We start from the raw sequence: 13,507 nt of genomic DNA on the forward strand, positions 1-13,507 counted from the left end.
TGTGGTGGAGGAGCCAATTCTTAGTCCACTACCTTACCTACAGACCCCATGTTTCCTGGTCTCATGGTAAGTCTTGATAACCTAGGGTAAATCACCTTCTGAGATTACATAAACTACTGGATGCATTTATAGTCATGTGGTGTCGCTTAACAAAGGGGGCACATTTTCAGAAATGCATTCTTGTTATACAGACGTCATACAAAGTATTATGCAGACCTACACACTATGATGTCAATAATAGGTGGTATTAACTTATAGAACCCCCATTATATATGCAGTCTGTTGTTGACTAAATGTTATGCAGCAAGTGATGGCATTCTTTAACTCTTTAAGCTTACCTTTTTGTTTTATCCAGTTCTTATTATGTTTCTCCTGGAACCATGTGAACATGTCATTTTGAAGATTTTTTCATTTTGTGAGCTAATTCTTCCCATGTGGATTGAATACTTATAATTATGTACTTTGGGTTAGCCATTACATTTGGGGTTTTGTTTTTTTTCATATTCAGAAAAGAAATTAAAAATTAAAGAGCTAAGGTTTGTTAAGAGCCTGCCATGTGTTGGGAATTACATTAAATACTTTCTATATAACTATTATTTATTTTTTTAAATTTATACATTTTTAAGCATACTTTCAAGTACAGAAATAAACACCTGTGTACCCACTACCTGATTGTGTCATTTCTTAACTTTTTGCCATAATTATTGTATTGTATTGTTTCTGTTAAGAAAAAAAGTATTATAGAAATGATTGAATCGCTCTGTGTACCCTTTTCCTTGCTTATTTCTTTCTGTCCTCTGCCAGTGATAGTCACTGTCCTGAATTTACTGCTTTTCAATACTCCACATACTTTAATACTTTTAATATGTATGATCAAGTCTGGATAGCTTTATGTTACATTTGTCACATTTTTAAACCCTAACATAAGTGACAGTATTGTATTACACATATCCTTCTGCAAAACTGCTTTTGCTATTTGGTACATATATTACCAATTTGTACACTATTGCTGCTATCTACTACATTCAATTAAACTATTTTGACTAAATCTATTATCTGTTGTCTTTTTGAGAAAATTTAGATTTTGTCCAATTCTTTAATTTTTGCCATATTGTTTAAATACATTATTGGACATGTCTCCAAATGTACATCTAAGAGAGGTTTTTTTGGGGGGAAAAATATACTCTTAAAACTTAACAGTTTTTAAAAAATAACCAGTAGAAAATGAGCAATAGAGAGCAAGAAGGTAGGAGTTTTCTACCATCATATCCCTTCGGTCCATACATTTTGACAACCATCCACAGATAAGAGTACCTTTTTAGGAATCCAAGGGTCTAGCAGCTAAGTTCTAGCATTCTGTTGGAGGGGCAAAAAACAAAACGAAACAATTTAGAGAATCAATGCATTGAAGAGACTAAACAATGTCACTTTATCCACATTACCTCTCCCCCAAGTAGCACTGCTTAGTAACAAGAGAGACCCCCTTGGCCTGAAGGTCTTCATGTGGGCATAGTAAGAGAGCTGTGGCTTCCCAGCCGTGCAAGGTATTTCCAAGAGGCCCACTTTTTTCTTGAACCACTCAGAATATTGAGGGTATCAGCATAGCTGAATGTCTAGGAGAGGTTAGAAACACAGAAGATAGGCCAGGACTCATAGCAACGTAACAAAGTGCTGTGTATTCTACTTAGTGCTCTGCAGACTCTACCAGTGTGACTGCTCACAAAACTCTTAGGACCCCTCATCTACACATCCCACCACCACTGGCTGGACCACAGGTCACTCCAGTGAGTGCTTCATGTGCCTCATTCTTCCCCTGCCCTGTGACTGGCTCCCCATATTTGCACTGCCCTCCCCCATTCAGGGTGGGCATGAGCATTTGTAGATGGCTTCTAAGCACATAAGATCATCTGGCTGAATTATTCAGGAGAGAAAACACAACAAACTTGAGCATTTCAGTGTACCACTCTTAGGGGGAAAAATGGAATAAGGCACAAGACTTTAAAAATAATGTCTGAAAACTTAACAGATCTTAAGAGAGAGATTTAGACATTGAAGTATATAACAATCAATGATCTTACTACATATTCAACCCAAAGATGACTTTACCAAGATGTTATAATCAAATTGTCAAAAAATCAAGAGGTAGGACTGGGGATATAGCTCAGTTGGTAGAGTGCTTGCCTGGTGCACAAGGCCCTGGGTTCAATCCTCGGCACACACACACACACACACAAAAATCAAAAATAGAATGTTGAAAGAAACAATAGAAAGACTCATCACATACAAGGTAATTTCCAGAAAACTGTTAGTGGACTTCTTAGCAGAAAATTTACAGGCCATGAAAGAATGGAATGATGTATTTAAAGTATGGTGGCGGGGATGGATTGTCAATCATGAATACTTTGCCTGACAAAACTATCCATCATAAACAAGAGATAAATACTTTTCTAGATAAATAAAAGTGAGGGGGTTCATTATAGAGAATTCTTTAAGTTGTGTGTTGAAATATGAAAATATCAACTAAAAGTTAAGTTTGGGTCAAATTAAGAATACTCTAATGCTGTAATGATAGTGTATAAATCACTTTCCGTGGTTGTATAAAGGTTAAACGACAAATTTTTAAAGTAGCTATAACTATTTGCTAAAGGATACTCATGAAAAAAGTAAATTGTGAGATTTAAAAACTTAAATTATGAGAAATCAAGGAATAAAAGCACAAATTTTTTACGCAATTGAAGATAATTTATTATAGGCTTAAAGTGGACTATTGTAATTATGGGATATTTTATGTAAGGCCGTGGTAACTAACTACAAAGCAAAATCCTGTAGTAGATACACAGAAGAAGAGAAGAAAATTAAAGCAAACTGTTATAGTAAAATTATTAAACCACCATGGAAGAAAGCAAGAGAAGATGAGAAGAACATGAGAACTACAAAACACCGATAAAACAATAAAATGGCATTAGTAAGTATTGGCAGTAATTAATTAAAATATAGAAGAACTAAATTTCCAATTAAAAGATACAAAGTGACTGAATTTAAAATAAACTGCAACTATGTGCTGCATATAAGAGATTGATTTTTAACTTTAAAGAACACACATAGGATGGAAATGAAGGATTAGGAAGAGATACTCCATGAAGGTGCAAACAAGGCAGGCAGAGAGCAAGATGTGAGCACTCACGGGGGAGCTACAGTGAGGCACACAGACTAAGTAAAAATTGTCAGAGACAAGATAGAAGTCAAGTCATTAAGAGAATACAGCAATTGTAAATACACATATACTCAAAATTGAAGCACCTACATATATAAGGCAGTATTATTATATCTGAAGAGAGAAGTAAACAGCAATACAATAATAATAGGGGACTTCACTTTCAACAGTGGATAGATCATTCAGACAGAAAGTCTACAGGAACATTGCACATGAACTGTGCAAAGGGCCTAACATGGAACATTCCAACAGGAACAGCACATTTTTCTCAAGCATACTTGGAATATTCTTAAGGATAGATCATTTTTGCCACTTTTAGTCAACATAGTAGTGGAAGTCCTAGCAAAAGTCTGCAAGAAAGTTGTAGCAGTCAGGCAAGAAAAAGAAATTAATTGGATCCAGATCAGAAAGGAAGAAAAGAAAACTTATTTGTTTCTGTGACATTATATTATATACAGAAAAAGTTAAAAATTCCACCAAAAAGTGTTAAATTTAATTTTAAAAAACTGGTAAAGTTACAAGATGGAAAAGTAACATTAAAGTCATTTGCATTTCTATGCACTAACAATAAACTATCTGAAAAAGAAATTAAAACAATCTTATTTACAATAGAATCAAAAAGAATAAACTACTTCAGAAAAATTAGCCAAGGAAGTAAAAAAACACTGAGAAATTGAAAACTAAGGCAGTGATGAAAGCAAAGAAGACCAAAATAAATGGTAAAACACCCTGTGTTCATGGATTGGAAGATTTAATGTGTGGAAGTGTCCATACTACCCAAAGCAGTATAGAGTCCATGCAATCTATATCAAAATCTCATGGGCATTTTTTACAGAAGTAGAAAAAGAATCCTAAAAATTGTATGGGACCACCAAAGACCCTAAACTGCTAACCAAATCTTGAGGAAGAACAAGGCTGGAGGCATTTCACTTCCTAATTTCAAGCTACATTCAGAACTATATTACTGTATTTATCAGACAGTATGAAAAAAGACACATAAACCAGTTGAGCAGAATAGAGAACACAGAAGTCAACTCACACGTTGGCAACTAATCTTCAACAAAGGTGTCAAGAATGTACAACGAGGAAAGAATTATCTTTAATAAATGGTGCTGGGAAATCTAGATATCCAAATGCAAAAGAACGAAAGTAGATTTTTGTGCCATACCCTCCCACAAAAAAAAAAAAAAAAAAAAATCTAGGACCCGAAACCATAAGATTACTACATGAAAACAGGAGAACTCCTTGACATTGGTCTTGGCAATGATTTTTTGTCATATGTATGGAGAGAGTGAGTTCTTCATTACTCAGTCTTAAGAAAGAAGGAAATTTTACCATCTGTGACAACATGGATGTAACTTGGAGACATTATGGTACATGAAATAAACCAGACAAATACTTTATGATATTACTTAGATGTAGAATTTTTAAACATCAAACTCATAAAAACAAAGAGTAAAATTGTGGCAGAAAACAAGATTTTGTTCAGGTGGTGTAAACTATCAGTTATAACAAAAGTAAGTTCCAGAGATCTGATATACAGCATGGTGAATGTAGTTAAGAATAATGTAGTATAGCTGGCTGTGGTAGCACACACCTGTAATCCCAGCAACTAGAGAGGCTGAGGCAGGAGGATTGCAAGTTTGAGGCCAATCTCAGCAACTTAGCAAGGCCCTCAACAATTTGGTGAAATCCTAACTCAAAAAATAAAAATAAAAAGGGCTTGGGATATGCTCAGTGGTAAAGCCCCTCTAGGTTAAATCCCTGGTACAAAAAAATGAAAAGAAAAATGTGTCATATACTTGAAGTTTGCTAACAAAGTAAATCTCAGGGCTTCTCACCACAAAACAAAACACAAGGGTAACTATGAAGAAATGGATGTGTTAACTACCTTGATTGTGGCAGTCACCTCACCATGTATATGTGTGTATCAGATATCACATGTACACCTTAGAGACACAGTTTTCTTTTGTCAATTATACCTCAGCACAGCCTAAGTAAATGGCTAAAGACATGAAAATGGATAATATTTTCACTGAAAAAGAGATACAATGTCTCATAAGCACAGGAAAAGATGTTCATCATCATCATTTTTGTGTTGCTGAACAAATCGCCATAAACACAGACAATTAAAACAACACAAATTCTTATCTTACAGTTCTGGAGGTCAGAATTCTGAAATGGGTTCACTAAACTGAAAGTGTACACAAGGCTGTGCTTTGTCTGAAGTCTCGTATCTTCACATCTCTGTGGGTTTCTTCTTCATGTAGCAGAGTGTGTGGAAAACAAGATTTTGATTCTAATTCCAACTGCCTCCTTCTTTATAAAGACCTTATGATGACATTGATTATCCATCTGGATAATCTAGAATTTTCTTCCATGTTTGAATTCTTAATCACATTTGCCAAATTCCTTTTGCCATATGCCATAGCAAATTCACAGGTTCAGAGTTTAGGATGTAAACATTTTTGGTGGTCATTGTTCAGCCTACCACAATTAAATTAAATCATTAGATTTAAAACAAAACATGGTGAAATGTCACTGTGTACCTTCCAGGATGGTTACAATAAAATATAGTGACAACACCATATGTTGACGAGTATGTGAAAAAATGGATCAATCATTACTGTGATTTGGATGTGGTTGTTCCCCAGGGATCATTATTGGAGGCATGGTGTTCAGGGTGGTGGTGTTCAGAGGTTGGAACTAGTGGGAGGCCGATGGCCATTATGGGAGCTGCTCTCAGAAGGGTTAATGCCAATCTCAAAGTGAGTGAGTTGTTCTCATGAGAGCAAGTTGTTAAGAATCCCTTTCTGGCCTTCGGTCTTGCTGGGTGATCCCTCCCATTTCCATACTTTTCACCATGATGCCATGTGCCTTGTGGTAGAGCCAGGAAAGGTCCTTTCCAGAATAGAGCATGCTCTTGGTCCAGAAGAGTGAGCTAAGTAAACCTCTTTACTATATTACACAGCCTCAGATATTTTGTTATAGCAACATAAAATGGAATAATAATAATCATGTATTGTTGGTGGGAATATAAAATGTTATGGCTACTCTGGGAAACAGTTTGGTAGTTTTTTTAAAACTGGAAACATGGAACTAATATTAGAACCAGCATTTGTATTCTTGATCATTTTATATTCACAAAAAAATCTGTATACAAATGTTTATAATAGCTTTGTTCATATATCCCCAAACAGAGAACAACCAAGATACCCTTCTGGGGGAAGGGTTAAATGAAGTGTAGTACATGCTTACAATATAATATTGTTCAGCAATAAAAATGAATTAATTATTGACACAGGCAACAAGTGTCTAGGATAGTGTACTGAGTGGTGGGGGGAAGCCAATCCCAGGAGATTAGATATTGTTTGATTTCATTTATGTACACTGTAAAACTGACAAATATAAATGGAGTCCAGACTGGTGGTTGCCAATGTTCAGGGGCAGTGAGGGTGAGAGGTAAGTAGGTATGGCTAAATTGGCTGCATGAGGGACCCTTGGGTTATGGAACTCTTCTGTATCTTGAGAGCATCAGTATCTTGGTGGTGACATTGTACTACAGGTAGTCCCCAACCTACCATGGTTTGCTTTTAAATATTTTTTTACTATGGGATGGTAAAAAACAATACATATTCAATAGAAAAACTATTCTTTGAATTTTCATCTTTTGGGGCGGGGTAGCAGTATGTGATGTAACACTCTTTTGTCATGGTGGGTAGCAGCAGTGAGTCACAAATCCCAGTCAGCCACATGATCAGAAGGGTGCAAAACCTGTGCTTTTCTGTGTACTGTGTTGCTGAGCTATGATGTTTGGTAAGTTAAGAGTATATTTCAACTTATTATGTTTTCATCTTACGATGTATGTATCAGGACATAAACCTATCATAAGTTGAGGAATATATTACACTGTATATTACACTGTAGTTTTACAAGGTGTTACCATTGGAGAAAACTGATCAAAAGCTATATGACTTTTTTTTCTATTATTTCTTACAGTTGCTTGTGAATCTTTTATAATCATGTCAAAATTTAAAATCTAAACATTTTTTTTAAACTTATAAGATGTAACTAAAGTCATGCTCAGAGGGAAGTTCATAGCCTCCCTTACGAGTATTTAAGGAGAAAAGATAGAAAAAGTAGAGCAAATTAGCACACCTCCCCCCCCTCAAAAAAGGAGAAAGAGGTAGAAATCAAGGGGGTGGGGAACATAAGACTGAGAAAAACTACAAAGCTAAAAATGTTCATTGTTTTAAAAGGTTGATAGAATCATAAAATTTATGAATCTCTTTCAAGGTAGATCCAGGAAAAGAAAAATACTAATGTTTGAAGAATCTACTGATGTGTTTTTATGTTGATATTGTATCTGGGACTTGGTGTATTCTCTTATTAGTCCTAATAATTAGCAGTCTATATGGCATTTTCTAGGTAAATGGTAATTTGTCTGTAAATAAGAATACTGTTATTTTGCTTTTCTTCCTTTAATTCTCCCCCACATCATGTTGTATTGACGAAAACTTTTAGTATGATTGTTTCAGTCAGCTTTTCACTGCTGCTACTTGAAGACCAACCAGAACAATTGTAGAGGAGGAAAAGTTTATTTAGGGGCTCATGGTTTCAGAGTTCTCAATCCATAAACAGCAGGCTCCATTCCTCAGGGCTCAAAGTGAGACTGAACATCATGGAGGAAGAGTGTGGCAGAGGGAACCAGCTCACGTGATCCAGAAGCAGAGAGAGAGGTTACAAATATATACCTGCCAGATACAAATATATACCCAAAGCCACGCTTCCATTTCCCACCTCCTCCAGCCACACCCACCACTTTAGTTACCACTCAGTTAATCCCTATCAGGGGATTAATTCACTGATCTGTTTAGGATTCTCACAACCCAGTCATTTCTCCTTTGAACCTTTTTGCCTTGTCCTACACGTGTGCTTCTGGGGACACCTCACATCCAAATCATAACAATGATGTCGAATGTCAGCAGTGAGAGTGGGCAGCCTTGTATCCCTGCTGAATGTAATGTGGTGCCTCTGCTCGGTCATCGTGAAGAATGGTCATTAATGTCGGTTTCTAAAATCAAGAAAAATTACTTATATTTCTAATTTGTCAAGAGTGTTCTGTTCTGATTTATTTTGTTTTGGCATATATGATTGGTAAATTTACAAAATGAGTTTCAATATCAGTTAAATTGATTTTTCCCCTTTTTCTCTCTTTTTGAATTACATCAATAGATTTTATAAATTTAAAATTTTTAAATTATATTTCATTTAAACTGTCAGTTTTGGCTAGAATGATGTGAGAAAACATTTAAAGATTCGTATTTTTTATTATAGAAAACTTTCGTCAAAGGAGATGGAGATGACGTATCAGTAAACTCAGTAGTTGACCAAAGGTAAAGTATTACCAAAAAAATGTGATTTTCTTAATTATATCAATTATCATTTAAAGGTTTCTTTTAGTATTAGGGAAGTTTTGTCATGGTCTGCTAAGTTCGTTTTAAGTGACTTGTATTGAACTGATAAAAAAACGCAAGTGTTACAGAGTCTGTAAGAGTGGTTCACAGCAGAGGGTGATTTGGCCCCTGTCCCCCAGGAGACGCTTGGCAATGTCTGGTAACGTTTTTATTTCTTACCACAAGCAAAACCCAAGGACAGGGACATAGCGACTGGCATCTACTGCGTAACGATCAGGGACACTATTAAATAGCCTAAATGCTCAGGAGCAGCTCCCTATCCCACACATGACAAAGAACTTTCAGTCCAAAATATTGATTGTGCTAAGATTCAAAACCCTTAATTTAGGAAAAAAGGCCAGGTATTGATTCCTATTAAATGTTAATGTGTAATTTATTTCACTTGTTAGATACTTATTAAGCTAAATAGCATTTAAAATATAGCATATTCATTTTTTTCTTTAGTTTTTTGGCTCCTCTCATTACTGAGTATGATAAACAACTAGAAGAGCTAAATGGCCAGCTGAAATATTATCAGGTATGAAATCTTAATTATCAATTTTTTTGTAATATTTTATTTTGAAAATATTAAAGATTCACATTCTTTTAAAAAATTGTCAGAAATAAAATATTTTGCTATATTCATTCAATTCTTGGCTCTCTGTAAGCATGCATGTGTGTTTAAAGTTTCTCTGCAGTTTTGTTTTTTAATTCAGTATTTCCTTGCTCTTGTCTGGCAGGAACATCTTAGATGCTTAGTAGAATCTTTTGGTCACATTATTGCTTGCTTATATGCTTTTCTCTCTCTCAAACTAACTCATCCTTTAAGACCCTTCTTATTTGCCTTCTATCTGTCTTTCTTACTGTTTGCATAATGGACTTTCCCCTCAATTTGAAATAGTGTCTCAGTCAGATGCTTTTGTTTATATTTTTTACATATTTTTATTAATCCACTTCTAATATAGACTTGAACTGCAACAGTTTTTATTTTTTTTTTCCTGAAATCCTCTTAGCAATGAGTGCTTATTTTAGGAATGAAGGAAAAAAGAAACAGAGAAAGCTGTCTCTTCAGACAGATGATTATTCTGGGTTCCAGGGCTTCTGAAACTAGAATCATGGAAAATTAGAGTAATAGCACAGAATTGTTCAGGATACAATCTGAGTTTCAATGCATTACATTTTTAGAATATAACTAATATTTATAATGTGTTTCTTTGAACTGAGAATGTCTTTTACATTTTCTCCCCCAATTTTTTGATACTGGGATAATAATACAATAGAAGAATTTCTTAATTAGAATTTACACGTCTGAAGCTAGGCCCACCAGCTGGCAATGACTTCTCTTTGTTAGAGCTTGAATATACTCATGATTGTATTTGGCTAAGATACCAATCCCTGGATCAGTTTTGTTGTGGAAAGGCAAGTAGGGTTGACTTAATTTAGTGCAGATGGAAGAAAGTATAATGAATTGACATAAAAACAACCCTTGAGACTGATTTTTCTCAGAATGGCACTTTAGACATGGCAGACACTAAGCACTTGCTGTCTTCATTACTTTTCTCTTTATGCATTGGTAGGATAAGATCCTGTGTTATGCTTTAAAGTGTAGCCCATAGTAGGTCTTTAAATATCTGATGAATGATTAAATGACAAGGCTTATGGAAACATGATGGTTAGAGCTAGTTTAACAGTCTCTTATTTTTCAATTAATGGATTGATATGTAGCTTTACCGAGAGAATACATGCTTACAATTCCTAAGCATAAAGTTAGGTTATTCTATTGCATTTGGAAATACGTAGACTTCCATTTACAAACGATTATTCCTCTAATATATAAAGGTAAAAAATGAACCTAAGTTTCAAAAACAGGCTTTTCTTTAAATTGCATTTTCTATTTTATCATAAGCCAATTCTTAATTCATTTTCTAGTCTTTATTATGTACTTTTTAGCCTGTGGTCATTTAAATTTAAGCTAACCACAATAATGCCTTTTCATCTTTCTAATTGACAATTAAAGAACAACAGAAAGCTCTTTTTTTGCACAAATGATGTTTTGCTTTTATCTTTAGTGAATCTAAAGTTTTTCTGAATCTGCTCTCTATAAATTGCTGAAATGGCATATTATGTGCTCTAATAGTTATAGCATAGAATAACTTATTATCTTGAAATTAGTCTTTTAAACTTTTTATTATAAGTTTCATGCATCCCTTTAGTCAGCTATTTTACTACAGTGTTTAGTTTTATTTTCATTTAGCATTCTCACCATCTAAGGGTGATTACTAAATTAATTACTAGAAAGTCCAGAATCTATGATGATAAATAGTTGTTACTTCTTTTAGAGAGGAAAAAAAGATATTGACAGCTTCTTCTAGAATCACTGCTCAAATCAATATCATTAATTAGTAGAACTAATTCTTATGACTTACTGACTTGATCCAAAAATACTCTATCTTCAAAGCAGGAAAAGAATTGCTGTAATTCTCTATAGAAAGACTTTCTGCCAGAAAAATGTAAATAGTAGGGGGAAATTAGATGATGTGAGAACTACTGTGTCAATTTCCTTCCCTTTCAAATATTAAATGTTTTGAAATGTTTTACAGTAAAGAATTTTAATGTAACCATTATTATCCATCTATAAATGTAACTGATGCATATGTATCCTTTGTAAGTTTTTGCAAATAAGAAATACTTTTCAAGATACACTTATATTTAAAAAATTTTTAAAGATCAATTTTTTTAAAGAATTATAAGGATAATTGCTATAGTAAAACCCAGATTTTTCGGCAGCACATTGAAGATCCACATCTTCCTTTTCCAGTTTTATTTCTTACTCCATGTCTGGTCAGTGCTCAGTTATCTGGTAGTAAGTTAATTCATTTTGGTTTAAGTGTGATTCAGGCATAGCAGGGTTCTGGGAAAAATTCACCTTTCACGCCAGCTTTATAGTTAGAATTGAGTATTGCTGCTTTCTGAGAGCAAGCTACCTTGAGCTTCTCTGGTTGGAAGGGAAAGAGGAGGACTTGGAGAATTGTCTGTCCTATGTGTCTTTTGCCAGGGCTCACTCCAGGCCTGGCTCCTGTCCTTCACCAGGGTGCACAATCAAGGTCAATGGGCGTGTCCAAGTTGATGGCACTTTCAAGTGTGATTTTTACCTGGCCTCCTTCTTCCACTCACCCATTTATTCTTATTGAGAGCCAACTAGTTATTCTTTGCCTTTATGCTTTTACTTATAGTTCTCCTTCCTTTTTGTTTTGAAATCCTAGGAGTCCCTTTATTCCCTCAGAGAAAGTTCATCAAAACTTCAACTTGTTCCCTGTGCAGGATGTGTTTTATTCTTCAGAATGTGTTTTATTTTATTTATTTATTTATGTGTGTGTGTGTGTGTGTGTGTGTGTGTGTGAGAGAGAGAGAGAGAGAGAGAGAGAATTTTTTAATATTTATTTTTTTAGTTTTCGGCGGACACAACATCTTTGTATGTGGTGCTGAGGATCGAACCCAGGCCGCACGCATGCCAGGCGAGCACGCTACCGCTTGAGCCACATCCCCAGCCCCAGAATGTGTTTTATTTTTAAACTCTCTTTCCTGCTAAGTATAAGTCAGTAACCATGCCTAATTTCCACAGCAGCCTTGCATAGGGCAAAGGTTTAGATAGTTAATGAAGATGCTGAGTCAGAGACTAAATGAATGGCTGCTGAAGAAAACCAAAATGCTCACACTTAAGGGGGCTTCACCTAAGCTGAATTAAGATATATCCAAGATATGGGAATCATCTGGTGTTTGTTATAATATGATACTGAGAGGTAACTTTCATTCTTTTTTCATGGCTACAAATGTTAGGAATTATATGTACAAATATTTTTCAATGTGTTACATAAAGTATTTTATCTTATTTATAGCCTATTCAAAATGAATGTTTTCTTATGTTCTGTGAATTATCAAACTATTCACATTTAAAGTTGATTATTGAAAGTAATGAGTAAGTTTATCTGTAGACTAACGTTAAGTCAGATTGCTTCCATGTGAATAGACTAGTTGATGGAGATTTAATCATCTGGAAAAATGTATCGTTACACCATATCTTATTCTTTCAGCAACAGATGGGTGAGATGAAACTACAACTTGAAAATGTCATCAAGGAAAATGAAAGGTAGATCATTTAGCTTTTGGGGTTTTTTTTTGCTGTTTTTGGTAACTTTCAGTTTTGTTATTTGATACATAAAATCTGCTGGTTAAAGGACTATGCTCTGGCATCTGATTTTTTTGTTGTTGTTGTTCTACTCCTGGCTCCAATACTTGTGACCTTAAGTAAATTGTCAAACTTCTTTCTGCTTAGTTTTCTCATCAATGAATTGGAAATATTAACGGAACCTTTTTCATAGGGTTGTCTGTAAGGGTAAAGTCATTTTTCAAGGACTTGAAATAGGGCACACAATAAGTATCTTATAAATATAATCAATTGAGTGTCATGTATTATATATTTTAGGAAACATACTGATAAAGCAGAAATTTGTCAACCCCCATCCTGCTTCAGAGGGACTAAAAATGTTGCCAGTACTGATATGTCTACCCATATTTTCATCCCTGTTTCCATTCTTCTTCCCTTTGCCAGAAGTAAACACTACCATGAATTTTGTGTTTATCATTCTGTTTAAAAATTTTATAGGTGTGTCTATCCACAAACAATATGTTGCTTAGTTTTTCATGTTTAAAAACTATATAAACATCATGTCATCTAGTAGTCTGGTACTTACTTTTTTTCACTGAATATCATTCACAAGTACGAGAGTTTCCAGGGATGAGATTACTATGTCACAGATTATACAGCGGTTTAACCTTA

The 13,507-nt window shown here is 34.6% G+C and overlaps 1 protein-coding gene across 4 annotated transcripts in view; it reads left to right on the forward strand.

The window, feature by feature from the left end:
- The window catches only part of Sclt1 (sodium channel and clathrin linker 1), a 160,504-nt gene that overhangs the window by 20,942 nt on the left and 126,055 nt on the right, over positions 1-13,507 (forward strand). For all 4 annotated transcript variants that reach the window (XR_011708035.1, XR_011708036.1, XM_071614669.1 and 1 more), the window contains exons 3-5: positions 8,552-8,610; positions 9,136-9,208; positions 12,762-12,817. Coding sequence is in view for 2 of the 4 variants with exons in the window: in XM_071614669.1 (XP_071470770.1) it covers positions 8,552-8,610; positions 9,136-9,208; positions 12,762-12,817 (188 nt within the window). In the remaining 2 variants the exon portion in view is untranslated. The remainder of the gene's footprint in view (positions 1-8,551; positions 8,611-9,135; positions 9,209-12,761; positions 12,818-13,507) is intronic.

The sequence above is a fragment of the Marmota flaviventris genome, chromosome 7, assembly GCF_047511675.1.
Source record: "Marmota flaviventris isolate mMarFla1 chromosome 7, mMarFla1.hap1, whole genome shotgun sequence".
Classification (NCBI taxonomy): domain Eukaryota; kingdom Metazoa; phylum Chordata; class Mammalia; order Rodentia; family Sciuridae; genus Marmota; species Marmota flaviventris.